Source organism: Mustelus asterias, chromosome 24 (genome assembly GCF_964213995.1).
Source record: "Mustelus asterias chromosome 24, sMusAst1.hap1.1, whole genome shotgun sequence".
NCBI lineage: Eukaryota > Metazoa > Chordata > Chondrichthyes > Carcharhiniformes > Triakidae > Mustelus > Mustelus asterias.
Window position 1 is genome coordinate 56,638,359 of NC_135824.1, and position 27,116 is coordinate 56,665,474.

The 27,116-nt window shown below is 49.7% G+C and overlaps 1 protein-coding gene across 4 annotated transcripts in view; it reads left to right on the forward strand.

The window, feature by feature from the left end:
* klc3 (kinesin light chain 3) overlaps nt 1–27,116 on the forward strand; it is a 98,397-nt gene that overhangs the window by 50,948 nt on the left and 20,333 nt on the right. For 3 of the 4 annotated variants that reach the window (XM_078241743.1, XM_078241746.1, XM_078241745.1), the window contains 5 exons: nt 1,726–1,813; nt 4,600–4,701; nt 12,256–12,429; nt 16,768–16,867; nt 20,885–20,937. In XM_078241743.1, the coding sequence (XP_078097869.1) occupies nt 1,726–1,813; nt 4,600–4,701; nt 12,256–12,429; nt 16,768–16,867; nt 20,885–20,937 (517 nt within the window). The remainder of the gene's footprint in view (nt 1–1,725; nt 1,814–4,599; nt 4,702–12,255; nt 12,430–16,767; nt 16,868–20,884; nt 20,938–27,116) is intronic. The other variant, XM_078241747.1, reaches the window with a different exon arrangement.

A 27,116-nucleotide genomic window follows, 5' to 3' on the forward strand; every position in this document is an offset into this window, starting at 1 on the left:
GGGCCCAGACCGACAAAGGCGCCACTGACAATGGTGGAATGATAAAAGTTTGGGATTTGGAGATTTCAGAGGCTTCAAGAGATGGAGGAGGTTGCAGAGTTGGGGAGAGACTTTTGATTTGATTTGATTTATTATTGTCACATGTATTGGAATACAGTGAAAAGTATTGTTTCTTGCGCGCTATACAAAGCATACCATTCATAGAGTACATGGGGAGAAGGAAAGGAGAGGGTGCACAATACACTGTCACAGTCACAGCGAGGGTGCAGAGAAAGATCAGCTTAATATAAGGTAGGTCCATTCAAAAGTCTGAGCAGCAGCAGGGAAGAAGCTGTTCTTGAGTTGATTGGTACGTGACTTTTGTATCTTTTTCCCGACGGAAGAAGGTGGAAGAAAGAATGTCCGGGGTGCGTGGGGTCCTTGATTATGCCGGCTGCTTTTCCCGGGGCCGCGGAAAGTGTAGACAGAATCAATGGATGGGAGGCTGGTTTGTGTGATGGATTGGGCTACATTCACAACCCTTTGTAGTTTCTTGCAGTCTTGGTCAGAACAGGAGCCCCAGACCAAGCTGTGATACATCCAGAAGGGATGTATTGTATGGTGCATCTGTAAAAATGAATTCAATGAATCAGCTCTTCACAGCTGGGGCAGTACCCCGTGCATTAAGGAATATAATACTGCATGAGATTCTAACTTCTAATTACTGTCCATTGGCCATTACTGCACGTGCACGTCCAAAGATGGTGTCGGGCTCGGCTGCCACATCCTCTCTTTGCTTACCTTAGGCAGTCCTTCAGGATCGAGGATGACTGGCATCTACTCTATTTTGATGGGTTTTGAGATAGCTGATCAGTCCCGTGTGTGATCTACAATCTCAGCCACGCGCAGGGCAGACGATGCTTGAAGCGTTGGGTAGATGAGGTGTGTGCACTCCCTCCGATGCCTTGACCTTGTGCCTGCGTGTTCCCAACAGAGTTCTCGCCGTGTCCGGTGTCTTCCAGAATGAACCTTCTCATTTTTGGTCAGTCACAAGCCATGGTCTCGCATGGGTCTGCAGAGGGGGGAGGATGTTGGACCTCTTCAGAGATGCTTTGAGGGCATCCTCTCAAATGTTTCCGCCCAGGAGCCTCCTGATTTCTGTGACCAAATTCCGAGTAGAGCAATTGCTTTAGTTACCCAATGGCACCATCATCCTTGGGCGATTTAGAGGGCGCCATTGATGTCTTGTTAATGAGGAAATCTGCATCTTCAGGCAAGGTTACAGCACGGTCGCACAGTGGTTAGCACTGCTGCCTCACAGCGCCAGAGATCCGGGTTCGATTGCAGCCTTGGGTGTCTCTGTGGAGTTTCGTATGTTCTCCCCGTGTCTGCGTGGGTTTCCTCCGGGTGCTCTGGTTTCCTCCCACACTCCAAAGATGTGCAGGTTAGGTGGATTGGCCATGCTAAATTGCCCCTTAGTGTCCAAAGATGTATAAGTTTGGGGAATTAACCATGGTAAATGTGTGGGGCCTGGGTAAGATGCTCTGTCAGAGAGTTGGTGCAGACTTGATGGGCCGAATGGCCTCTTTCTGCGCTGTAGGGATTCGATTCTATGAGATTTTCCTTTATTCGCTGTCTGTCCTTTATTAGCCGCTCCAAGGACAGTTAGTGATGTTAATTGTTTGCTATATCTTCGCTGTGCCTCTCGGAGACCCTCCTAACAATCCCTCCTCTCCTGTTTTGCAGAGATCAGAACAAATACAAGGAAGCTGCAAACCTTTTGAACGATGCCCTGACAATCCGGGAGAAAACCCTAGGCCAGGATCACCCGGCGGTCAGTCTTGTTGTTGTGATGTGCGGCCAGTAACTGGCTGGGCAATGGGCTGATCAGCGGCTGCCTGGCGATATCTGGGGCTCGGGCAGCTGCTGTCCCAGCCGACATCAGTAGCGCGATTTATTTTGGGGATGTAAGAGTCCAGAATTGGACGTGGGAGGGTTGTAGGGGAGCGAGATGGATACAAACAAGGAAAGGGGCCACGTCATGAAGGGATTTGGAAAAGTGGATTGTCAGGACGCAGTGGGCTCTTTGGCGCTTTATGCTGGTGGATGTTAAAAGATGGGGAGGTTGCCTCACTTGAGTTTTCTCGAGTGCTCTTCATAATTACTGGACTGCAGTTCCATAGGCAACCCCTGCTTCATTAAAGCATCAACACGTTACCTTTTGCCCAGCCTAGCACCCCTCTCACTTTTATTTTAATTTGATTTATTATTGTCACTTGTATTAACATACAGTGAAAAGCATTGTTTCTTGCGCGCTATACAGACAAAGCATACCATTCATAGAGAAGGGAAGGAGAGAATGCAGAATGTAATGTTACAGTCATAGCTAGGGTGTTGAGAAAGATCAACTTAATATAAGATAGGTTCATTCAAAGACTGATGGCAGCTGTTCTTGAGTCGGTTGGTACGTGACCTCAGACTTTTGTATCTTTTTCCCGATGGAAGTGAGTATGTCCGGGGTGCGTGGGGTCGTTGATTATGTCGGCTGCATTTTTGAGACAGCGGGAAGTGTAGACAGAGTCAATGGATGGGAGACTGGTTTGCGTGATGGATTGGGCTACGTTCATGAAATCAGAGAAACCCTACAGTACAGAAAGAGGCCATTCTGCCCATCGAGTCTGCACCGACCACAATCCCACCCAGGCCCTACCCCCATATCCCGACATATTCTACCCGCTAATCCCTCTAATCTACGCATCCCAGGACACTAAGGGGCAATTTTAACGTGGCCAATCAGCCTAACCCGCACATCTTTGGATTGTGGGAGGAAACCGGAGCACCCGGAGGAAACCCACGCAGACACGAGGAGAATGTGCAAACTCCACACAGACAGTGACCCAAGCCGGGAATCGAACCCAGGTCGCTGGAGCTGTGCAGCAGCAGTGCTAACCGTGCCGCCCTTTTTCTAACCTTTTCTGACCTTTTCTAACTCAGCCTGTGGTCTTGGGCAGAGCAAGAGCCATACCAAGCTGTGATACAACCAGAAAGAATGCTTTCTATGGTGCATCTGTAAAAGTTGCTGAGAGCCGTAGCGGACATGCCAAATTTTCTTTGCCTCTACTTTCTCAGGAGGCTTTCGTGGGCTTTCTTAACTATCATGTCAGTGTGGGGGGACCAGGACAGGTTGTTGTGATCTGGACACCTAGAAACCTGAAGCTCTCAACCATTTCCATTTTAAGCTTAAGCTTGTGGGTCCAGCTGCAACCACAGAGATTTGAGCATGTTTTCCACTCTAACACTGTCGGTGCAGCACTGAGAGAGTGCCACCCTGCCGCAGGTGTAATCTTTTGGATCAGATGTTAAACCCTGCCTACCCACTCAAATGGATGTGAGAAAACATCCAATGACTATTCGAAGAAGAGCAAGTGAGACTTAGCCAGTATTCAATCCCCCAGTTTGCACTGCAGACAAAGTATCTGGTCATTACCACACTGCTGCACATTATCACACTGGGCGGCACGTGGCACAGTGGGTTAGCATTGCTGCCTCACAGCGCCAGGGACCCGGGCTTGATTCCGGCCTCGGGTTACTGTCTGTGCGGCGTTTGCACGTTCTCCCTGTGTCTGCGTGGGTTTCCTCCAGGTGCTCTGGTTTCTTCCCACACTCCAAAGATGTGCGGGTTAGGTGGATTGGCCATGCTAAATTGCCCCTTAGTCTCAGGGGGATTAGCAGGGTAAATGTGTAGGGTTACGGGGATAGGGCCTGTGTGGGATTGTGGTCGATGCAGACTCAATGGGCCAAGTGGTCTCCTTCTGTATTGTAGGGATTCTACGCTGCTTGGCTTCCGTGTTTCTGACTACTTTGGAAAGTAAATAATAGGCACTTAGGGCCTTGAACTTGTCGTGAAAGGTGCGACATAAATGCAAATTATGTGAGTTAACTTAATGCGTTAAGACCTGCGCCATTTTGTGTTGATAAATACCTTCAGGATTATGGAAGTGTTGGATGGTGTAATTCGAGGGTAAGACCAGAACCAGGGGGCATCAGTAGAAGGTAGTCAATTGGGAATTCAGGAGAGATTTATTTACCTCGAGAGTGGTGAGGGTGTGGAACCTGCTGCCACAGGGCCTGGCTGAGGTGAACAGAATAGATGCATTTAAGGGGAAGTTTGATAAGCATATGAGGGAGAAGGGCATAGTAGGATACGCTGATGGGATGGGAAAAGGCTCATGTGGTGTTGGAGCTGTTGGGCTGAATGGCCTTTCTGTGCTGTAACTGAAGCTGAGTTAGTTACCGAATCGCTGCTCTGTGTTGAGTGGGTTAACCTCAGCCAGACTAACAACAGGGTCCTGTGGTTGGGTGGAATGCCCCTGAATTAGAGAGGTTGGTGAGAAATGGGCCAGTGTTTAAGCTGCTGAGCACCGTACGGTGGCCCCAGCAGGCATGCCTACGATCACTGGACGCTGATTAATCAGTTTAACACACCCCACCACCCAAATGGTCCTAGGAGAAGTACCGGGAGAACGCTGAACTCTGGGGAAGCTTCAGAACCAGCTAGTTACAGAGTGCAGAACACAAACCGTTGCGTGCTAACCTGGCCCTTTGATCCTTCCTGCACAGGTCGCTGCCACTTTGAATAATCTTGCTGTACTTTTTGGCAAGAGAGGAAAATACAAGGAAGCAGAGCCGCTGTGCAAGAGAGCTTTGGAAATCCGAGAAAAGGTGAGAAACAGAGGGCCACAGTCCAGCGACGCTGCTGAAACTGCCCAGCATGCTAACCCCCTCCCCCTCCGTCCCTGTCCCCTGCTCAGTGTCCCAATCTCTCCCCATCCCCTGCCCAGCATGCTAACCTCCTCCCCCTCCGTCCCTGTCCCCTGCTCAGTGTCCCAATCTCTCCCCATCCCCTGCCCAGCATGCTAACCCCCTCCCCCTCCGTCCCTGCCCCCTGCTCAGTGTCCCAATCTCTCCCCATCCCCTGCCCAGCATGCTAACCTCCTCCCCCCCCTCCACCCCTGTCCCCTGCTTAGTGTCCCAGCCTCTTCCTGTATCATTCCCAGTGTGCTAACCTCTCCCCATCCCGTGCCCAATGTGCTGACCTCCTCCCCCGCTCCGCTCCTGTCCCCTGCTCAATGTCCCAACCACTTCCTGTATCATTCCCAGTGTGCTAATCTCTCCCCATCCCCTGTTCAGTGTATTAATCTTGCCCCTTACCCTGCCCAGTGTGCTAACCTGTGCTAACCTTCCCCCATCCCCAGCCCCCTGCTCAGTGTCCAAACCTCATACCGTACTGTTCCCAGCATGCTAACACCTCCCCATCCCGCCCCCGCACACTGCGCAGTGGGCTAACCTCCCCCCATACTCTGCCCTATGTACTAACCTCCCCCTCCCCCCCATACCCTGCCCAGTGGGCTAACCTCCCCCCCCCATACCCTGCCCAGTAGGCTAACCTCCCCCCGTACCCTCCCAGTGGGCTAACCTCTCCCTGTACCCTGCCCTGCGTGCTAATCTCTCCCCACCCTACTGTGCCCTGCTCAGTGTCCCATCCTCTCCCTGCCAGCGTGCTCCTCCCCATCCCCTGGCCAGTGTCTTAACCATTTCCCATCTCCTCCCCAACGTACTAGCCTCTCCCCCTACCCTGCCCTGCATGCTAACCTCTCCACCATCCTCTGCTCAGTGTGCTAACCACTCTCCATCCCCTCCTCAGTGTGCTAACCTTTCTCCACACCTTCCTCAACATATCTGCCTTTCCCTGGGCCTCACTCCGCGTGCTAACCCCCCTCTCGCCCCATTCCGAAGGCCGAGATTGAGTAATGCCATTGGGAGGTCCACTAATATGTTCACGAGCTGATGGTCCTGTGGCATTGCTCATGGTGAGTGCAGTGAACCCCCTTTATAACAGCAGGATATTACACAGGTAATGCATGATTCTTTTAAAGAGGCAAGGCCATAGAAGTATGATTGTGTCATAATCGTTTGGTGGTACAGAACTTGAATTTGCTGGAAAAAAAGAGACATGTCAAAGCTTTTTGTCTTGCACTCACCATAACTCTTCGCAAGAATACCAAATGTGGAGGGAAGAAGCATAAAGTGTCTCTTCTCTGACCCAATAAATCTTCGACCACTCAAGAGTGAAATTAGAATGCACTTTATCCACACGCATTCTGGTGGAAATCTGGGAAACTCCTTCCCGTTAAGGCTGTGGATGAAAGCATCAAAGACTGAGATGGATAGGATTTTGTTGGGTCGTTGTACCCAGTGACAGTGTTAGAAAAGGCAGGTCCCTTCAAGAGTAAACCAAGTCTTGTATCAAGAGTGGATTGAGAGCAGGTGATTTTCACTGAAGCCTGTACTTAAGAGCTGGGATTCCCTCTCGTAGGGGGTTATTGCTTCATAGAATCCCCATTCGGCCCATCGAGTCCATACCAACCACAATCCCGTCCCCCCCAGGCCCTATCCCATTAACCCCCCACATTACTTACTCTCCCCTGACATTGGGGTCAATTTAGCACGACCAATCAACCTAACTCTCACATCTTTGGACTGCGGGAGGAAACTGGAGCACCCGGAGGAAACCCACGCAGACACGGGGAGAATGTGCAGACTCCGCACAGGCAGTGACCCCGAGGGCGGAATTGAACCCAGGTTCCTGGCGCTGTGAGGCAGCAGTGCTAACCACCGTGCCATCGTGCCGCCCCTCTGGACAGGGAGAGGATCCAGATGGGTCGAGGGGAAACTCAGATTTGTGTTGGACCATAATGTAACAATAAAACAGTTGTGAACCACAGAATTCCGTCTGCTGCCCGATCCCGTACATTGATATCCACCTATAAAACACCCAAGGGGAAAGGCAGCTGGACAGAACTGAGATGCACATTGGCTATAATCTAATAGACTGATAGAACAGAACTGAGGGGCTGAATGGCCTGCCCAGTTTCAATTTCAGCTCCAGGACTGAGGTAACTAACACCAATTGACAGTTAGAGGGGCAACATTTTTATTTTTCTCAAAGTGTGGACCTGGGAACTCGTTAGATGGGTAATTTTTAATTGGTGAGCTATTAACAAAGACTGCAAGCACAGGGGAATCAAAGGATTTCCTGCTAAGCTGTATCACAAGGGTATAGGGGACAGCACAGTGGTTATCACTGCTGTCTCACAGCGTCAGGGACCCGGGTTCAATTCCAGCCTCGGGTGATGTCAGGCTGTGTGGAGTTTGCATTCTCTCTCCGTGTCTGCGTGGGTTTCCTCTGGGTGCTCCGGTTTCCACCCACAGTCCAAAGATATGAATTGGCCATGCTAAATTGCCCCTTAATGTCCCAATTGCCCCATATGTAGATTAGGATGATTAGTGGGGTAAATACAGGGGTGACAGGGATAGGGTGGAGGTCGTGGGTAAGATGCTGTGTCAGAGAGTCAGTGTTGACTGGATGGGTCAAATGGCCTCCTCCTGCACTATAGGGATTCTATGATAAGAATGTCACTAATAAATTCAATAAGGAATTGATGAAATACCAGTTTCCCCTCTACCCACAACCACTTTATCCGGAGTGGTTAGAATGTGGAACTTGCTTCCACATGGAGTGGTTGAAATGTACTGCGGCAACTTGCCAAGGCTTCTCTGACAGCACCTCCCAAAAACCACGACTGCTACTATCCAGAGGGACGCGGCGACAGGCAAGTGGGAATGCTGCCTGCGAGTCCCCTGTCCAAGTCCCACATCTTCCTGACTTGGAAAACACATCGGCTGTTCCTTCATCATTTGTCAAAGCTCTGACAAGGGGTCATCCGGACTCGAAACGTCAGTTCTCCTTTCTCTCCTTACAGACGCTGCCGGACCTGCTGAGATTTTCCAGCGTTTTCTCTTTTGGTTTCAGATTCCAGCATCCGCAGTAATTTATAGAGATGAGGAAGAATTTCTTCTCCCAGAGGGGAGTGAATCGGTGCAATTCTTTTACCGCAGAGGGTTGTAGAGGCTGGGTCGTTAAGTATGTTCAAGGCTGAGATTTTTAATCAGTCAGGGAATCAAGGGGTTATGGGGATAAGGCAGGAAAGTGGAGTTGAGGGTTATCACGTCAGATCAGTTATGATCTCATTGAATGGCGGAGCAGACATGATGGGCCAAATTATTAGGGGAGGTTATGGCCTTGTGGTACTGTCACTCGACGATTAATCCAGAAACTCTGCTAATCGTCTGGGGACCTGGGTTCAAATCCCACCACAGCAGATGGTGGAATTTGTATTCAATAAAACATATCTGGATTTTTGAGGGCGGCACGGTAGCACAGTGGTTAGCACTGCTGCTTCACAGCTCCAGGGACCTGGGTTCGATTCCCGGCTTGGGTGGAGTTTGCACATTCTCCTCGTGTCTGCGTGGGTTTCCTCCGGGTGCTCCGGTTTCCTCCCACAGTCCAAAGATGTGCGGGTTAGGTTGATTGGCCATGCTAAATTGTCCCTTAGTGTCCGTAGGTTAGCGGGAAAATATGTATGGATATGGGGATAGGGCCTGGGTGGGATTGTGGTCGGTGCAGACTCGATGGGCCGAATGGCCTCTTTCTGTACTGTAGGGTTTCGAAGATTCTAAGAAATGGCTTGCTTCTGCTCCTATATCTTCTGGCCTTAAGAAAGGAAGAGAAGGATGAGTTGATAGGGACAAGAGGAGGCCTAAGTGGCACATAAACATGTGGACCAGTTCGGTCCAGTAGCTTGCTGACTGATTTTATGCTGTGGAAATCTATGTATCATTCCGCTGTAGATAGCAACCTGGCTGAAAGAGGCAGGCTGGATACTCTGCTCCTGGTGAGGAGTGAATCCTTTGATGTTGTGTATGTAATTTCATGGAAGATCTCCTAATATTTCAAAAAACATTTCTCCCTACCAGCGTAGGGTCCTGAGTCCTAACAGCAGCTAATTTGATTTTAGCCCGCCTGAATCCAACTTTGTATTCCATGTGGCCTCTGAGGAATTCTTTGCTGCAGAGACTTTTAACTAATCCCAGATTGTCTTTCAACCTTAGCCAGTTTGGGTCTCAAATGAGCTGCCTGCAAATTAGGCTGAAAGGATTAAAATGCTATTTCTTCAATGCTTTGGGGGATATATAATTAGCAGCGGAGCTCCAGAGGCGCCTTGTGCATTGCGATTAGGGGCAGAACCATAGTGAGTATGTTTTTATTGCTTTTACTTAACTATATTGGTCACCAGTGAGGATCCCACGACACTTAAAATTTCTCGTGACACTTCTTTCAAATTTCTCCCCTCTCCCGAAAATGGCAGGTGTGAGTTTGTGTGCGAGTGTACACGTGTGTGTCTAGAGTGTGTGCATGTGTGTGTGTCTGTGCATATGTGTGCGTGTGTGTACGTGTGTGTGTGTGTGTTGCATGTGTGTATGCCTGAGCATCTGATTGTGCACATTTCTGTGTGTGTGTGTTCTTTGAGCGTGCACAGTTGTGCCTATGTGCCTGAACATATGATTGCACTTTGTATGTGTGCCTTGTGCCTTATTCAGAATGTTGAAGCCTTGTTTAAGTGCATAATGAGGGAGTGCTGCACAATTAGACACTCACCTAGAATCATAGAATCCCTACACTGCAGAAGGGAGTGTAGGGACAACAATCCCACCCAGGCCCTATCCCAGTAACTTCAAGTATTTATCCTGCTAATCGCCCAGACACCAAGGGGCAATTTAGCATGGCCATTCAACCTAACCTGCGCATCTTTGGACTGTGGGAGGAAACCCACACAGTACGGGGAGAACACGTAAACTCCACACAGACAGTGGCCGGAATTGAACTGTGTCCCCGGCGCTGTGAGGCAGCAGTGCTCTCCACTGTGCCACCGTGCCGCCAGTATCTGGCCAGGTAATGTTACAGATTCAAAAAGGAGCAGGAATAAAGGGACAAAAGCAGAAAATGCTGGAAAATCTCAGCAGGTCCGATAGCTTTGTGGAGAGAGAATAGAGCCAACGCGAAGGGTCATTCAGACACAAAACATTATCATAGAATCCCTACAGTGCAGAACGAGGCTATTCAGCCCATCGAATCTACGACGACTCTCCAACGGAGCATCCCACTGAGACCATATCTACATAACCCCACATACTTACCCCGCTAATCCCCCTAACCTACACATAGAAACATAGAAGATAGGACCAGGAGGAGGCCATTCGGCCCTTCAAGTCTGCTCCCCCATTCATCACGATCATGGCTGATCGTCCAACTCAATAGCCTAATCCTGCTTTCTCCCCATAACCTTTGATCCCATTCGCCCCGAGTGCTATATCCAGCCGCCTCTTGAATACATTCAATGTTTTGGCATCAACTACTTCCTGTGGTAATGAATTCCACAGGCTCACCACTCTCTGGGTGAAGAAATGTCTCCTCACCTCCGTCCTAAATGGTCTACCCTGAATCCTCAGACTGTGACCCCTGGTTCTGGACTCCCCCCACCATCGGGAATATCCTCCCTGCATCTATCCTGCCCAGTCCTGTTAGAATTTTATAAGTCTTTATGAGATCCCCCCTCATTCGTCTGAACTCCAGTGAAAACAATCCTAACCTAGTCAATCTCTCCTCATACATCAGTCCCGCCATCCCCGGAATCAGCCTGGTAAACCTGCGCTGCACTTCCTCGAGAGCAAGAACATCCTTCTTCAGAAAAGGAGACCAAAACTGCACACAATATTCTAGGTGTGGCCTCACCAAGGCCCTGTATAATTGCAACAACACATCCCTGCTCCTGTACTCGAAACCTCTCGCAATGAAGGCCAACATACCATTTGCCTTCTTTACCGCCTGCTGCACCTGCATGCTTACCTTCAGCGACTGGTGCACAAGGACACCCAGGTCCCGCTGCACACTCCCCTCTCCCAATTCAGGTAGTAATCTACCTTCTTGTTTTTGCTTCCAAATTGAATAACCTCACACTTATCCAAATTATACTGCATCTGCCACTCACCCAGCCTGTCCATTCTGAAGGATCTCTGCATCCTCATCCCACCCAATTTGGTATCATCTGCAAACTTCGAGATGTTGCATTTTGTTCCTTCATCCAAATCATTAATATATATTGTGAATAGTTGGGGTTCCAGCACCGATCCCTGGGGCACCCCACTAGTTACTGCCTGCCAATTTGAAAAGCACCCATTAATTCCTACTCTTTGTTTCCTCTCTGCCAGCCAGTTTTCTATCCATCCCAATACACTTCCCCCAAATCCCATGCAGTTTTGGAACATCTTGGGACATAAAGGGGAAATTTAGCACAGCCAATCAACCCAACCTGCACATCTCTGGACTGTGGGCGGAAAGCCACGCAGACACAGGGAAAACATGCAACCTTCACACACAGTCAACCAAGGCCGGAATCGAACCTGAGTCCCTGGCGCCATGAGGCAGCAGTGGTAACCACTGTTCCACCCTTTCCCAACATCTCTCCCGAAAAGTCTGGTTCTAATTTTTCCAGTGCACAGCATCACCATTCTCTCACCACAGATGCACAGCTGAGATTTTCCAGCATTTTCTGTTTTTGTTTCAGATTCCTGCATCCGCGGTATTTTGCTTTTCTACATAGGAATAAAGAAAATCTGTCTCTACTGGTAAGGGAGGTGAGGATTTAAGACGATCACCAAGTTGCGGGGAGGTGAGGAGAATTCTTCATTAACGCAGCAAGCCATTATGACTGGAGTATGCACTACCTGAAAAGGTGGAGAAATCCGATTCAACAGCACTTTCAAAGTGGGATTCGATAAATGCCTGGAATGTGCAGGGCTTTGTGGGAAAGAGCGGGAGATTGTACTAATTGGATAACTCCTTTTTAGGAGCCAGCATAGACACAATGAGCCCAATGGCCTCTTTCTGTACGGCATGATTCTAAGATCAGAGGGTTCGCCTCACATCTTGGCCAGCGTTCCTTCCTCGACCAGTAGAGGCAGGTACAATTTTGTCTTTTCCAAAGCATTTAGACAGTTCTCTGGCTAAGGTGGCTATAGAGGGATATGGGCCAATCGGGACTAGGTTAGCGGTTTAAAAAAAAGGGTGGCATGGACAAGTTGGGCCAAAGGGCTTGTTTCCATGCTGTAAACCCCTATGACTCAATGACCAACATCTCCTGAAAGCAGCTGGTTGAAGCGTTGTTATCTGAAGACCGGCCGCTCAAGCAACCAGCTCGCTGCATTTCAAAGCAGTTCGTGGCAGTCAAGCCCATTTGGGTAGATGTATAAAGGCATCGTGGATGTGTGAGGCTTCCTTGAATGAGCTTTGCTAACGTTTGTGTTCTGAATCCTCAGGTGCTGGGCAAGGACCACCCCGACGTGGCAAAGCAGCTGAATAACCTGGCGCTACTGTGCCAGAACCAGGGCAAGTATGAGGAGGTGGAGTATTACTATGAGCGAGCCCTGGAGATCTACCAGACCAAGCTGGGGTCAGAGGATCCCAATGTGGCCAAGACGAAGAATAACCTGGTGAGGAGCTCGGCTCGCCGCTGTCCTCCAGCGAGGAGACAGATTCCCCCCAATGTCAACTTTGCTCTAAAGGCTGATGACTTGTTGGTCTTATAGAAAGAACTAGTGTGTAAAAGCTACAGTATAAAGGAGGGGGAGTTTTTCCACAGCTACACAAAGCCCTTCAGTGCTGTATACAATCTGGGCGCTGCCCCTCAGGATATATTGGCCTTGGAAAGAGTGCAGTACAGATTCACCAGCATGTTATCAAGTGTTTACAGGGAGTGCTGGACAGACTCAGCCGGTCTGGCAGCATCTCAGGAGAGATAGGTTTAAGTTTGAGTTTATTGAGTTTCACGCAATGAGCCCACCCAATTTGAGTGTCAGCAGGCTGTTTGATCCTCAGGGCATCACCGTCCACCCAAACCCCTGTCCTTGCATGACCAGCGTCACCAGGATGCAAAAGCCCTCTCGAGGGCACTTGGGGGCAGGCAATGAATGCTGGCCTTGCGGGCAACACTCGCAACCCAAGAACGCTGAGAAAAGTCAGTGGCTGAACTTTCTCCCTGTCGCCCAGAGGCACCAAGAGCACTCGTAAGCAAATGGCAAATCAGTGAACCCGACACAGACTGGGCAGCACTGCTGAGAACTCCCTTAGCCAGTATGGCTCACTTGTCATCTAAGCTGATTGTTCGTAGTTTTTAAACAGAGGTGGGCAGATTTCACAGGGCAGCAGCGAAGTCGGGAGGAATTTATTTTCAGACAAGGCACTGCTTGTTGACAAGCTCAATCGTCCATTAATTGCCTTTTTAAAAAATGGTAGAACGGTTCGGGGGTGGGCAGGAAGGCAGCGGGGTGGGCGGGAAGGCAGCGGGGTGGGCGGGAAGGCAGCGGGGTGGGACGGAAGGCAGCGGGGTGGGCGGGAAGGCAGCGGGGTGGGCGGGAAGGCAGCGGGGTGGGACGGAAGGCAGCGGGGTGGGCGGGAAGGCAGCGGGGTGGGCGGGAAGGCAGCGGGGTGAGCGGGAAGGCAGCGGGGTGGGCGGGAAGGCAGCGGGAAGGTAGCGGGGTGAGCGGGAAGGCAGCGGGGTGGGCGGGAAGGCAGCGGGGTGGGCGGGAAGGCAGCGGGGTGGGCGGGAAGGCAGCGGGGTGGGCGGGAAGGCAGCGGGGTGGGCGGGAAGGCAGCGGGGTGGGCGGGAAGGCAGCGGGGTGGGCGGGAAGGCAGCGGGGTGAGCGGGAAGGCAGCGGGGTGGGCGGGAAGGCAGCGGGAAGGTAGCGGGGTGAGCGGGAAGGCAGCGGGGTGAGCGGGAAGGCAGCGGGATGGGCGGGAAGGCAGCGGGGTGGGCGGGAAGGCAGCGGGGTGAGCGGGAAGGCAGCGGGGTGAGCGGGAAGACAGCGGGGTGAGCGGGAAGGCAGCGGGGTGAGCGGAAAGGCAGCTGGGTGAGCGGGAAGGCAGCGGAGTGAGCTGGAAGACTACAGGACGGGCAGGAAGGTAGTGGGGTGGTCATCCGTCACATTTAAGGGGGGTGAGTTCCCAGGCTGAAAACATAGAATCCAACTCCGAGACTAATGGTCTCGAAACACAAGTTCAAATCCCAACACTGCAGCTGGAAAATGTCAATCAAATAAATCTGGAATATAACGCCAGTCTCAGTAATGGTGATCATGAAACCATTGTTGATTGTTGTAAAACCTCACCTGGTTCACTAATGCCCCTTTAGGGAAGGAAATCTGCCATCTTTACCCAGTCTGGCCTACATGTGACTCCAGAGCCACAGCAATGTGGTCGACTCTTAACGTCCTTTTGAAATGGCCCAGCGAGACACTCGATTGTATTCCAGAAGACAACTAACTCACTACCACCTTCTCAAGGGCAATTAGGATTGGCCAGCGATGTCCATGTACTGTGAATATATTACAGATGGCATCAAGATTGAAAAGAGTTGGAGATGAGATTGAAGAAATCACCAGTCAGAAGGCTTCAAGCTTATCTAAAGAGCCTTTAGACTGTATGAGGGAACACCAGGAAGAGGAGGCCACCAGGCCATTCCTGCCTGCCACGCCATTCAATACAATCATGGCTGATCTATGCCGGCCTCAGCTCCTGTTCTGTACCATTTCAGTAAGAAGTCTCACAACACCAGGTTAAAGTCCAACAGGTTTATTTGGTAGCAAATACCATAAGCTTTCGGAGCGCTGCTCCTTCGTCAGATGGAGTGGAAATGTGCTCTCAAACAGTGCACAGAGACACAACATCGAGTTACAGAATACTGATTAGAATGCGAATCCCTACAGTCAGCCAGGTCTTAAAGGTACAGACAATGTGGGTGGAGGGAGCATTAAACACAGGTTAAAGAGATGTGTATTGTCTCCAGACAGAACAGCCAGCGAGATTCTGCAAGCCCAGGAGGCAAGCTGTGGGGGTTACTGATAATGTGACATAAATCCAACATCCCGGTTGAGGCCGTCCTCATGTGTGTGGAACTTGGCTCTCAGTTTCTGCTCAGCGACTCTGCGCTGTCGTGAAGGCCGCCTTGGAGAAATTTACCATTTCCCCATAGCCCTCTATTCCTCGATCTATCAAATATCTATCCACCTCCACTTTAACTACTTCTAATGATCCAGCCTCCACCACCCGTTGGGGCAGAGAATGACAGAGACTCACCATCCTCTGCGAGAAGAAATTCCTACGTCCCTCAGTTTTAAATGACCGGCCCTTTATCTTGTAGCTCTGTCCCCTTGTTCGAGACTCTCCCACCATCTCAGCATCCACCCTGTCAAGCCCCCTCAGGGTCTTGTACCTTTGAAGGGAATACTGAGGGTGGTGAAAGGTTTCGTGTGAAGTCTTTACGAAAGCGTGAGTTGGAATAAAAGATGATGCACGGAGCCTTGGTTTCAGTGGGGTCTGCATGCAGGAAAGGAGGAGGAATGTGGGTTATTTACAGCTTCGGGAAACGCAAATATTCAGAGGATGCCAGTGCTACTTACTTACCAACCCTAATTGCCCTCGAGAAGGTGGTATTGAGTCGTATTCTGGAACTCAATTGAGTGACTTGCTTGACAATTTCAGAGGGAAAGTTAAGAGTCGACCCCATTGCTGTGATTTATTCATGTCACATATAGGGGAGGTGGTGTCTGCTTCCTAATCAACACCTCGTGGCGCTACCAATCGACTCAAGAACTGCTTCTTCCCTGCTGCCATCAGACTTTTGAATGGACCTACCTCGCATTAAGTTGATCTTTCTCTACACCCTAACTATGACTGTAACACTACATTCTGCACTCTCTCCTTTCCTTCTCTATGAATGGTATGCTTTGTATAGCACGCAAGAAACAATACTTTTCACTGTATACTGATACATGTGACAATAATAAATCAAATCAAATGTATTATGGGCGGCACGGTAGCACAGTAGGTTAGCACTGCTGCTTCGCAGCTCCAGGGACCTGGGTTCGATTCCCGGCTTGGGTCACTGTCTGTGTGGAGTTTGCACATTCTCCTCGTGTCTGCGTGGGTTTCCTCCGGGTGCTCCGGTTTCCTCCCACAGTCCAAAGATGTGCGGGTTAGGTTGATTGGCCATGCTAAATTGCCCCTTCGTGTCCTGAGATGCGTAGGTTAGAGGGATTAGCGGGTAAATATGTAGGGATATGGGAGTAGGGCCTGGGTGGGATTGTGGTCGGTGCAGACTCGATGGGCCGAATGGCCTCCTTCTGCACTGTAGGGTTTCTATGATTTCTATGATTAGTCTACAGTGAAAAATATTGTTTCTTGCACATGATACAGACAAAGCATACCATTCGTAGAGAAGGAAAGGAGAGGGTGCAGAATGTAATATTACTTTCATAGCTAGGGTGTAGAGAAAGATCAACTTAATGCGAGGTAGGTCCATTCAAAAGTCTGACGGCAGCAGGGAAGAAGCTATTCTGGAGTCGGTTAGTACGTGATCTCAGACTTTTGTATCTTTTTTCCTGACGGAAGAAGGTGGAAGAGAGAATGTCCGGGGTGCGTGGGGTCCTTGATTATGCTGGCTGCTTTGCCGAGGCAGCGGGAAGTGTAGACAGAGTCAATGGACGGGAGGGTTGGTTTGTGAGACGGACTGGGCTACATTCACGACCTTCTGTAGTTTCTTGTGGTCTTGGTCCAGGGCCAGGGTCTGGAGTCACATATAGGCCAGACAGGGTAAGGACGGCAGATTTCCATCCCTAAAGGACCTTAATGAAGCAGATGGGTTGGTGACAGTGATATGAGATATAAGAAGTTGCACCGGAATATGCGTTTGTCACTGAAGGAGAAACTCCTGCCTGGATTACAGTTTGTGTCAATGAGCTGACCCTGAGTTCTGGTTTTTCTCTGTGTTCTAGGCTTCCTGTTACTTAAAGCAAGGCAAGTACAGACAGGCTGAGGCTCTGTACAAGGAGATCCTAACCAGGGCTCACGAGAGGGAGTTTGGCTCTGTCGATGGTGAGTTAAATGTTTTGAGTGAACTATTACATTTTGAGCCCCACCTCCCTCCGGGATAACAAGTTGGTCATTTATTTTGGGGCGCTGATGGCCGAGTGGTATTGTCTATTGATCCAGAAACTCAGCTAATGTTCTGGGGACCCGGGTTCGAATTCCGCCACGGCAGACGGTGGAATTTGAATTCAATAAAGGAAATCTGGAATTAAGAATCTACTGATGACCATGAAACCATTGTTGACTGTTGGAAAAACCCACCTGGTTCACTAATGCCCCTTTAGGGGAAATCTGCCATCCTTACCCGGTCTGGCCTACATGTGATCCAGAACCCCAGCAATGTGGTTGGCTCTCAACTGCCCTCTGAAATGGCCGAGCGAGACACTCCGTTCAAGGGCAATTTTATTTATTTTTTTATTCATTCGTGGGACATGGGCATCGCTGGTTGGCGAGCAATTATTGCCCATCCCGAGTTGCCCAAGGGCAGTTGAGAGTCAACCACATTGCTGGGCTTTGGAATCACATGTAGGCCAGACCGGGTAAGGACGGCAGATTTCCTTCCCTAAAGGACATTAGTGACCCAGATGGGTTTTTCCAACAATTGACAATGGTTTCATGATCATCAGTAAATTCTTAATCCCAGATATATTTTATTGAATTCAAATTCCACCATCTGCCATGGCGGGATTTGAACCCGAGTCCCCCAGAACGTTAGCTGAGTTTCTGGATTAATAGTCTGGCGATAATACCATTAGGCCATCGCCTGCCTTGAATGGGTAATAATAAATGATGACCAATGATGACCCAAAAAGAATACAAAAAAGAGGCTGATTTATGACAAGTGCGATGAAGTGGTACTCATAAAGATTTATAACAGGCAGAGACCATTATCACATTATGTATGAATCCTAGGAAATATGGAACAAACAAGAGGAAAAAACCATCAGGCTAACTGCTTCCATATCCTTGTATAATCTGTACTGTCACGTCCTCTGCCCACTCACTGAATCTCCTGAGGGAAAGTTGTGTGGAAGGTCTGGCCAATCACCATAATGGAGCAGAATTGCAGAATTGCAGAAACCCCAACCTGTCCGCTTGTTAACCTCTTCACCACAGAAATCATTCTCACTCTCAACGCACTGCTTCTTTCGCGTCCTGTGGCCTTTTTCATCATCTCCAGCAGCACTTTAAGAAGTGTTTAGATGGGCAGCATGGTGGCACAGTGGTTAGCCTTGCAACTCCAGGGGCCTAGGTTCAATTCTGGCCTTGGGTGACTGTCTGTGCGGAGTCTGCACGTTCTCCTTGTGTCTGCGTGGGTTTCCTCCAGGTGCTCCGGTTTCCTCCCACACTCCAAAGATGTCCGGGTTAGGTGGATTGGCCATGCTAAATTGACCCTTAGTGTCCAAAGATGTGCAGGTTAGGTGATTGGCCATGCTAAATTGCCCCTGAGTGTCCAAAGATGTTAGGTGGATTGGCCATGCTAAATTGCCCCTTAGTGTCCAGAGATGTGTAGGTTGGTGGATTGGCCATGCTAAATTGCCCTTTAGTGTCCAAAGATGTGTAGGTTAGGTGGATTGGCCATGCTAAATTGCCCCTTAGTGTCCAGAGATGTGTAGGTTGGTGGATTGGCCATGCTAAATTGCCCTTTAGTGTCCAAAGATGTGTAGGTTAGATGGATTGGCCATGCTAAATTGCCCCTGAGTGTCCAAAGATGTTAGGTGGATGGCCATGCTAAATTGCCCCCTAGTGTCCAAAGATGTGCAGGTTAGGTGGATTGGCCATGCTAAATTGCCCCTTAGTGTCCAAAGATGTTAGGTGGATTGGCCGTGCTAAATTGCCCCTTAGTGTCCAAAGATGTGCAGGTTAGGTGGATTGACCATGCTAAATTGCCCCTTAGTGTCCAAAGATGTGTAGGTTAGGTGGATTGGCCATGCAAAACTGCCCCTTAGTGTCCAAAGATGTGTAGGTTAGGTGGATTGGCTATGCTAAATTGCCCCTTAGTGTCCAAAGATGTGTAGGCTAGGTGGATTGGCCATGCTAAGTTGCCCCTTAGTGTCCAAAGATGTGCAGGTTAGGTGGATTGGCCATGCTAAATTGCCCCTTAGTGTCCAAAGATGTTAGGTGGATTGGCCGTGCTAAATTGCCCCTTAGTGTCCAAAGATGTGCAGGTTAGGTGGATTGGCCATGCTAAATTGCCCCTTAGTGTCCAAAGATGTGCAGGTTAGGTGGATTGGCTATGCTAAATTGCCCCTTCGTGTCCAAATATTTTAGGTGGATTGGCCATGCTAATATTTGCCCCTTGGGGTCAGGGTGAATATGTGGGGTTATGAGGATAGGGTCTGGGTGAGATAATTGTCAGTGCAGGCTTGATGGGCTAGGGATTCTCTGGTTCTATGATTCTGTGTGCACCTGCAATGCCAAGACATACCAGGCTCTGGGATGAGAATAGTGAGGTGTTTTCTTTTGACTGGCGCAGACATGATGGGCCAAAGGACCTTTCCTGTGCTGTAGAACTCCATGACTATGACACCTTTCAAACCCATGTCCTCTACCATCTAGAAGGGCACGAGCAGCAGACAACATGTGAACACCACCACCTGCAAGCTCCCCTCCCGGCCACTCACCATCCTGACTTGGGACTGTATCACCATTCCTTCACTGTCGCTGGGTCAAATTCCTGGAACGTCCTCCCTGACAGCACTGTGGGTGTCTCTACACCATATGGACTGCGGTGGTTCAAGAAGGGAGCTCACCACCACCTTTTCAAGGGCAACTAGGGATGGGTAACAGATGCTGGCCGAGCCAGCAACACCCACATCCTGTGATAGAATTTTTTTAAAATTCCCATCTATCTCTGAAATATCAAGCCCTGTAAGTAATTTAGTTTTGATGTGGAGATGCCGGCGTTGGACTGGGGTAAACACAGTAAGAAGTTTAACAACACCAGGTTAAAGTCCAACAGGTTTATTTGGTAGCAAAAGCCACACAAGCTTTCGGAGCTCCAAGCCCCTTCTTCAGGTGAGTGGGAATTCTGTAATTTAGTTTAGCAATGTTTAGTTTAGCAATGTTCTGTAATTTAGTTTAGCAATGTTCTCTATATTACAGAGGGTCAACTTATAATTATTTTCTTTCAACAAGAAATATCAAAAAGAGCTTAACTCCAGTTTGCAGAGGCAGCACAGTGGTTAGCACTGCTGCCTCACAGCGCCAGGGACCCGGGTTCGATTCCGGCCTCGGGTCACTGACCTGCTCGGAGTTTGCACGTTCTCCCCGTGCGTGGGTTTCCTCCGGGCGCTCTGGTTCCCTCCCGCAGTCTGAAAGACCTGCTGGTTAGATTGATTGGCCGTGCAAAATTGCCCCTTAGTGTGTGGGGGAGTGTGTGGGGATTAGCAGGGTAAATTTGTGGGGTTAAGGGGACAAGGCCTGTGTGGGATTGTTTTTGGTGCAGGCTCGATGGGCCCCCTTCTGCACTGTAGGGATTCTATGATTCTAGTTCTTGTGGAGAAAATTTGATGTGCTTAATATTGCGCTTGTTGCAATTTTCAGGCAAGTAACTGGGACATTAAGTGAGGAAAGTTACAAGTTAAAGTTTATTTATTAGTCACAAGTAAGGCTTAACACTGCAATGAAGTTGCTGTGAAATTCCCCGAGTCGCCACACTCCAGCGCCTGTTCGGGTCAATGCACCCTAACCAGCACGTTCTTCATGATGTGGGAGGAAACCGGAGCACCCGGAGGAAACCCATGCAGACATGGAGAGAAAGTGCACACACAGGCGGTGGCCCAAGCCGGGAATCAAACCCGGGTCCCTGGCACTGTGAGGCAGCAGTGCTAACCACTGTGCCACCCATGTTACTGTGTCCCATGCTTCCTTTGCATCCTTGCTTAACCGTCCTAGTCAGGGCCCTGAGAGGTATCGGTGTGTGAAGCATAATGTGAGCTAAGGGAACCCGTTTTAGGACCGAGGATTTAAACCTCAACAAAAGTGAGCATCATGTTGAACGTGTTCTTGCCTCTCGTGCAGGTGACCACAGACGGGTGTGGATACACTCTGAGGGCGGAGATGACTCGAACAAGGTAATAACAACACATCCATCGCAGTATTCAGCCTCCAAGCTGTTCCTTTTCCCCCGCTGCGGCCGCTGTAAGCAACACTACGGGAGCCCGGTCGGTATCTACCAAAGAAAGCAAATAGGAAATAAAGCCACAAATGCTGCAAAGATGAAATAAAAGGAAAAACAGAAAGTTCTGCAATTAGCAAAGACGGCAAAGAGTTTTGGAAGAGTTTTGTGAGAGTTTTCTGTTTCACTCCCTCACCCCCCCCCCCGCCGCCACCCCCCCCCCCCCCCCCCCCCCCCGCCAGAATGTGAACCAACGCTTTTTCAGACATGATGACTGGAATTTTAACACCCCTCCCGTCACGGGAATTGGAGCCAGCGAGGGACGGACCACGGGAAGGTCCCGTTGACCTCGGGCGGGGTTTCAAGACGCGCGAGGCCATAAAATCCCGCCCGATGGCCGGAACCTCCCGGCCAACTCGTGCACGTGGGATTCTCTGGTCCCACTAGCAGTGAACCGGGATTTGGCTGAGTGCCAAATTCTCCCTCATCGCTTGCCTCCGCCAGTCAGGGGTAGCTCTTTCAAAGGGCTGGCACAGGAAGGATGGGCTGAATGGCCGCCTTGTGGGCTGTACAGCTGTAGGCTGTTGAGTGGCTTGCCATTCAGTGGGACCCAGTGTCCTCCAAACTCTGGCACTGGAGGAGGGAGTCTGTGAACAAGGAGCCCAAACCCATTTCAGGAAAGCTCTCGCGTAAGCTTTGCTGTGGAGAATTGGGAATGGTGGGAATCAGAGTTTCAATGCATCGCGTTGGGACAATAGGAATAGGACCACTCCCACTCAGGATTAAAGTGGGCTTTAATCTGTCTCCTCACATACTCTACATCTGTTACCGGGCTTCAACAAAAATATATCATTATGCATTGGATTTTTTTTCTCTTAGATCAGCCAATGCTTGTGAGCAGTCCTGTTTGAACTCTCAGTTATCTTCAGGTAGTTTATTTTATGTTACTGACCTGAATATTTACTCCAAATTGGCCTGGGCTGGCTGGTCATCATTGAACCCCTACAGCACAGAAGAGGCCATTTAGCCCATCAAGTTTGCACTGACCCCCTGACAGAGTCTCTTACCCAGGCCCTCTTCCCCAACCTAGCCCCGTAACCTACCATGGCTAATCCACCTAACCTTGGGACACCAATGGACAATTTAGCATGGCCAATCCACCTAACCCACACATCTTTGGAGTATGGGAGGAAACCCACGCAGACACGGGGAGAACGTGCAAACTCCATACGGACAGTGACCCAAGCCGGGAATCGAACCCAGGACCCTGGCGCTGTGAAGCAGCAGTGCTAACCACTGTGCTACCGTGCCGCTGCAAGGGCCAAGCTTGATATTAAGCCTATTGCAGGGAGCCAGGCACTGAGTCGATTGTATTGCCTTGGCTGCTTGGTTACAAGCTGAATTCCAAAGCTGAAACTGAGATAAGGTATTGGCTGAACTGCACGATGCAGAACCTGGTACTGAATGAGGAATTGAATCACTTGATTCAAGGGATTCATGTTTGGACCAATATCATTTCAACTTTTTAAAGATAATCAGGTCCAGCCCTGGTCACGATGATCCGCGCGTTGTACTTAAGTCAGCGAGGCGGAGCAGAAGAGAACCCCACAACTGATCCCCAACATCAGAGGGCTGAGCCATGAGGAAAGATCAGAGAAACTAGAATGCTGAAGCCTGCGCAGAAGGTGACTGAGGCGGTGAGATGGGCATTCCCTGTAGGAGGAGATGTGCTACTAAGCAGTCGAGAACAGAAGCAGCCTCCTGCCAACCCTGATCATAAGGCTAGGAGCACAGGTTAGGGGAGAACTTGGGTTTGATTTTGATGGCGAGTTTTACGTTTGACGCGTTCAGCTCTTGTTAAAAGGCCATTCTGAAGCCAAATCTCGCCCAAGAGCCAAGTGGATGCTTTGATGAGGCGAGCAGTCTTTTTTTCTGGGATGAGTGAGGGATGTGATCTTGTCAAGTTATTCATTCGATTTTGCATTCTCGGTAGCAAGGCTTTTTAGTCAAACCATTTTTGTGAAGGACATTGACTTGGGTCTCGGTCGTAGCTGGCAAGCTCGGCTGGCTGGAGCCTTCTCCCTCCAGCAATACTTTCAGAACTTGGGGGGGGGGGGGGGGGGTCACAAGTGTGGAATAGACTCAACAGGGGAGAGGCACCTCTCTCCCCAGAGAGTGGTGAGGAGGTAGGGCGGGCGAGTAGTTGAGGTCAAACAGTTCGGTGCATTAAACGAAAGCTAGATTTAAAAAATGGGGAAAGGGATATAGGGTGAGTCGAGGATCAGTGGGAGGCGTACGATGAAGAGCAAAAACCTGTTTCAGTGCTCGAAAATACCAAACTATGACACCAAATCATGACCACTTTATCCCTAAACTCAGTCACAAACTGGCACGACTCAACAGTCAGCAAGCATCAAACTAACCCTGCATCTGAGTAAGCAGTGAAGGTGCGATTTGGTTTTAATTCCCCCTGTGGACAGCACCTTTAGCATTTTGCCGTATGTTTGAAGGGCAGCTGCCTCTTTCTCCGATGCAGTGCGTAGTCTTGTTGGTTGCCTCACGTTCTTTCCGTAATGTTTTGTGAATTCTGTCGCCGGTAACTCTTCCTTCACAGCTCTGCGAAACGAAAAGGTTTTGTACAGAAATGCTTTCTAATATTTGCAAACAAAAGAGGTTATTCTTGTTTTGCTTTTTTTTTTCTGGTCGCTCCCTCATCCAGGTTGTGTTTTTTGCCATGTTGTCAACAGGCAAGTGCCGCTAAGACTCGCTCGTGTCACTAGGATTTGTTGCGACGGCCATCCATGGCTGTTTCTAATTTGATTTTGTGTGTGTGTGTGTGTGTGTGTGTGTGTGTGTGTGTGTGTGTGTGTGTGTGTGTGTGAAGTTTTGTGTTGGTTAATTGTGAGAATTGTTGGCACTGGGAGGGAGACGCTTTCATTTTGTACACAGATGAAACGCTCCCCAGGTCAGCTGTCGCATGGTTAGATACAGAGGAAAGCTCCGACTATCCAGGCCCAACTCTCAGGAGAGCTTCCTTTCACAGCCCTACCGTCAGATTTTTCCATTTCCCCCACACTGGCTGTTGTTCCTCCGAATGAGTTTAAAGTTTGAAGTAGGTTTGCATTAACACTGCAGTGAAGTTGCTGTGAAAATCCCCTAGTCGCCACACTCCGGCGCCTGCTCGGGTACACTGAGGGAGAGTTTAGCACGGCCAATGCACCCAACCAGCATGTCCTCCGGACTGTGGGAGGAAACCCGTGCAGACACAGGGAGAACATGCAGACTCCCGCACAGACAGTGACCCAAGCCGGGAATCGAACCCGGGTCCCTGGCGCTGTGAGGCAGCAGTGCTAACCCACTGAGAATGACAGATAGGACCTTAGGAGCTGGATTGAGACTTCATTCGCATTGACCGGTTGCTTCCAGCCAGAGACATTAATCCTCTCCATTTGAGCTGAGGCTAGATTCAAGAGGTTATAGTCTCTATTCAGCCACTGTTGCCCATCCAGTGTCTCACCATGAACTCTGTTTATTGGTTCCCCCTCATGCTAGAACATCACTGATAGTCACATGATGCTATGGTAGGGGGGCAGGACCACCTTGTCCACCTGAGTTGCCACCTTCAGGGAACTGTGGATCTGCATGCCTAGATTCCTCTGTATGCTAATATTTCTAAGGGCTCTACCATTTACTGTAGACTGTCCTTCTGCAGTAGACCTTCCAAATCACATCACCTCACATTTGTCCGGGTTAAATTCCAAATGCCATCTTTCAGCCCAGCTCTCCAACCGATTTATATCCTGCTGTATCCTCTGACAATCCTCCTCACTATCCCCAATTTTTGTATCATTTGCAAATTTACTAATCAGACTGCCTACATTTTCCTCCAAATCAGAGGCCCCAGCACTGAACCTTGTGGAACACTGCTTGTCACAGACCTCCAATAAAAAAAGTACCCTTCCACTGCTACTCCCTCCTTCAGTGCTCAAGCCAGTTTTGGATCCATCTTACCAGCTCACCTCGGATCCCATATGACTTCACCTTCTGTATCAGCCTGCCTTGAGGAACCTTATCGAAGGCTGTACTAAAGTCCATGTATACAACATCCATTGCCCTGGTCAATCTTTCTTGTCACTTCCTCAAAGAACTCCAATCAAGTTAGTGAGACTCAACCTCCCCTTCACAAAACCATGCTGCCTGTCACTAATAAGCCTATTCTCTTCCAGATGTGAGTACATCCTGTCTCTAAGAGTGTTCTCCAATTATTTCCTCCGCCGCTGACATACGGCTCACAGGCCTGTAATTTCCCGGATTGTCTCCTCTGCCCTTATTAAACAGAGGAACAATGTCAGTTCCTCCACTTCACACTGGCTGTTGGGAGGTCTGTAATATAACCACAACAGTGTGATTGCACCGCTCCTGTTCCTGAGTTCTACCCATATAGCCTCACTGCATGATCCCACCAAGGTGTCCTCCCTCTGTATAGCTGTGACGTTCTCCCTAATCAGTAAAGCAACACCCCCACCTCTTTTGTCACCCTCTCTATCTCGCCTGAAGCATCTAAATCCTGGAATGCTGCGGTGCCAGTCCTGCCCTTCTTTCATCTAAGTCTCCGTAATTGCCACAACATCATAGTTCCATGTAGTAATCCAAGCTCATCCGCCTTACCTGTCATACTCCTTGCGTTAAAGCAAACACACCTCAGACCATCTTGTCCTAGAACAAAGAACAGTACAGCACAGGAAACAGGCCCTTCGGCCCTCCAAGCCTGTGCCGCTCCTTGGTCCAACTAGACCAATCGTTTGTATCCCTCCATTCCCAGGCTGCTCATGTGACTATCCAGGTAAGTCTCCTGCCACGTTTAGTACACTCTCCCTGCGTTTTTATTCCTCTCAGCCTTACTGAGTTCTCCACTGTCTCTGTACTGCGGCCCTTTTTGATTTTTGTCTTTGGTTCCTCTGCCTTTCACTTTACCCCGACTGTCTTTTGTTTCTGTCCCCACTTCCCCCTGACTTGCTGCATCGGTTCCCATCCCCCTGCTACATTAGTTTAAACCCTCCCCAACAGCACGAGCAAACACTTCCGTCTTCAACAGTGGTTCCAGTCCTGCCCAGGTGCAGACCGTCCGATTTGTGCTGCTCCCATCTCCCCCAGAACCGGTTCAAATGTCCCAGGAATTTCCCAACTTGGGAAGGGGCTACCTTAGACCTGGTTCTGAGAAATGAACCCGCACAGGTGATTGATTTATTTTGTATGAAATTCTATGAATTTGTATCCTTCCCTCTTACACCAACCCTCAAGCCACATATTCATCTCAGCTTTCCTGACATTCCGACGCTGACGAGCTGCCCTCTCAATTGCGTTGGGACGCCGCAGTCCACACACAAATGCTATTCATGTGTTATTTTTCATCCTAAGTTCCTCCTCCCTGAAGCTTTTGATGGCATCGTATGCGTGACCTTTCCCCTCCCAACCCTGCTGACCAGCCCAGCAACAGAGTCCAGCCGTTGTGCCATGAGGGCCACATCGCCACCAGTCCTGCCCCCGCCCGCCATCCGGTTCATAGCAGAGCTGTCTCATGGGGCCGAATGGCCTCTTGTTCCGACATTCCTGTCTTTTCTCAATCTAAGCCTCCTTGTGCTTTTCAGGAGGGTCACTATCAGTAATGGCGTGGGGGGTTGTGGCTGAAATCCTCTCCTTCCTCTCCCAGTAGCCAGGACGTTCTGAGGCCCATCGGAGCATTTCCAGATTGAGATTGGAGTACTCAGCACAGACCAGCGATCAAATCTGAGATCTCGCAGGTCTCTCGCACCAGCCTGGTGCAGCGAGCCACTGAGTGAGCCGTCTCTTTTTAAGTTGCTTGGGACAATAATGTTTGGGTTGATGATTGTCCAGCGCAGCCTCATTATAAGATTTCTTGTCACAGTAAAGTTACTCAACATTGTCCACTCGAGGCTCCACAAGACAACCAGCCCTAGAAGTGTTCGAAACTCCGCTATAATTGTTGCTCGATGTGATCTAACTCCATTTTCTCTCTCTAGTGCATCCCACGAGATGTTTCCTGAGCTGCCTCTTGTTCTGCCTGATGTCTCCTCTCCTAATTCCTTTTGCTGTCTGCACTATTCCTTCTAACCA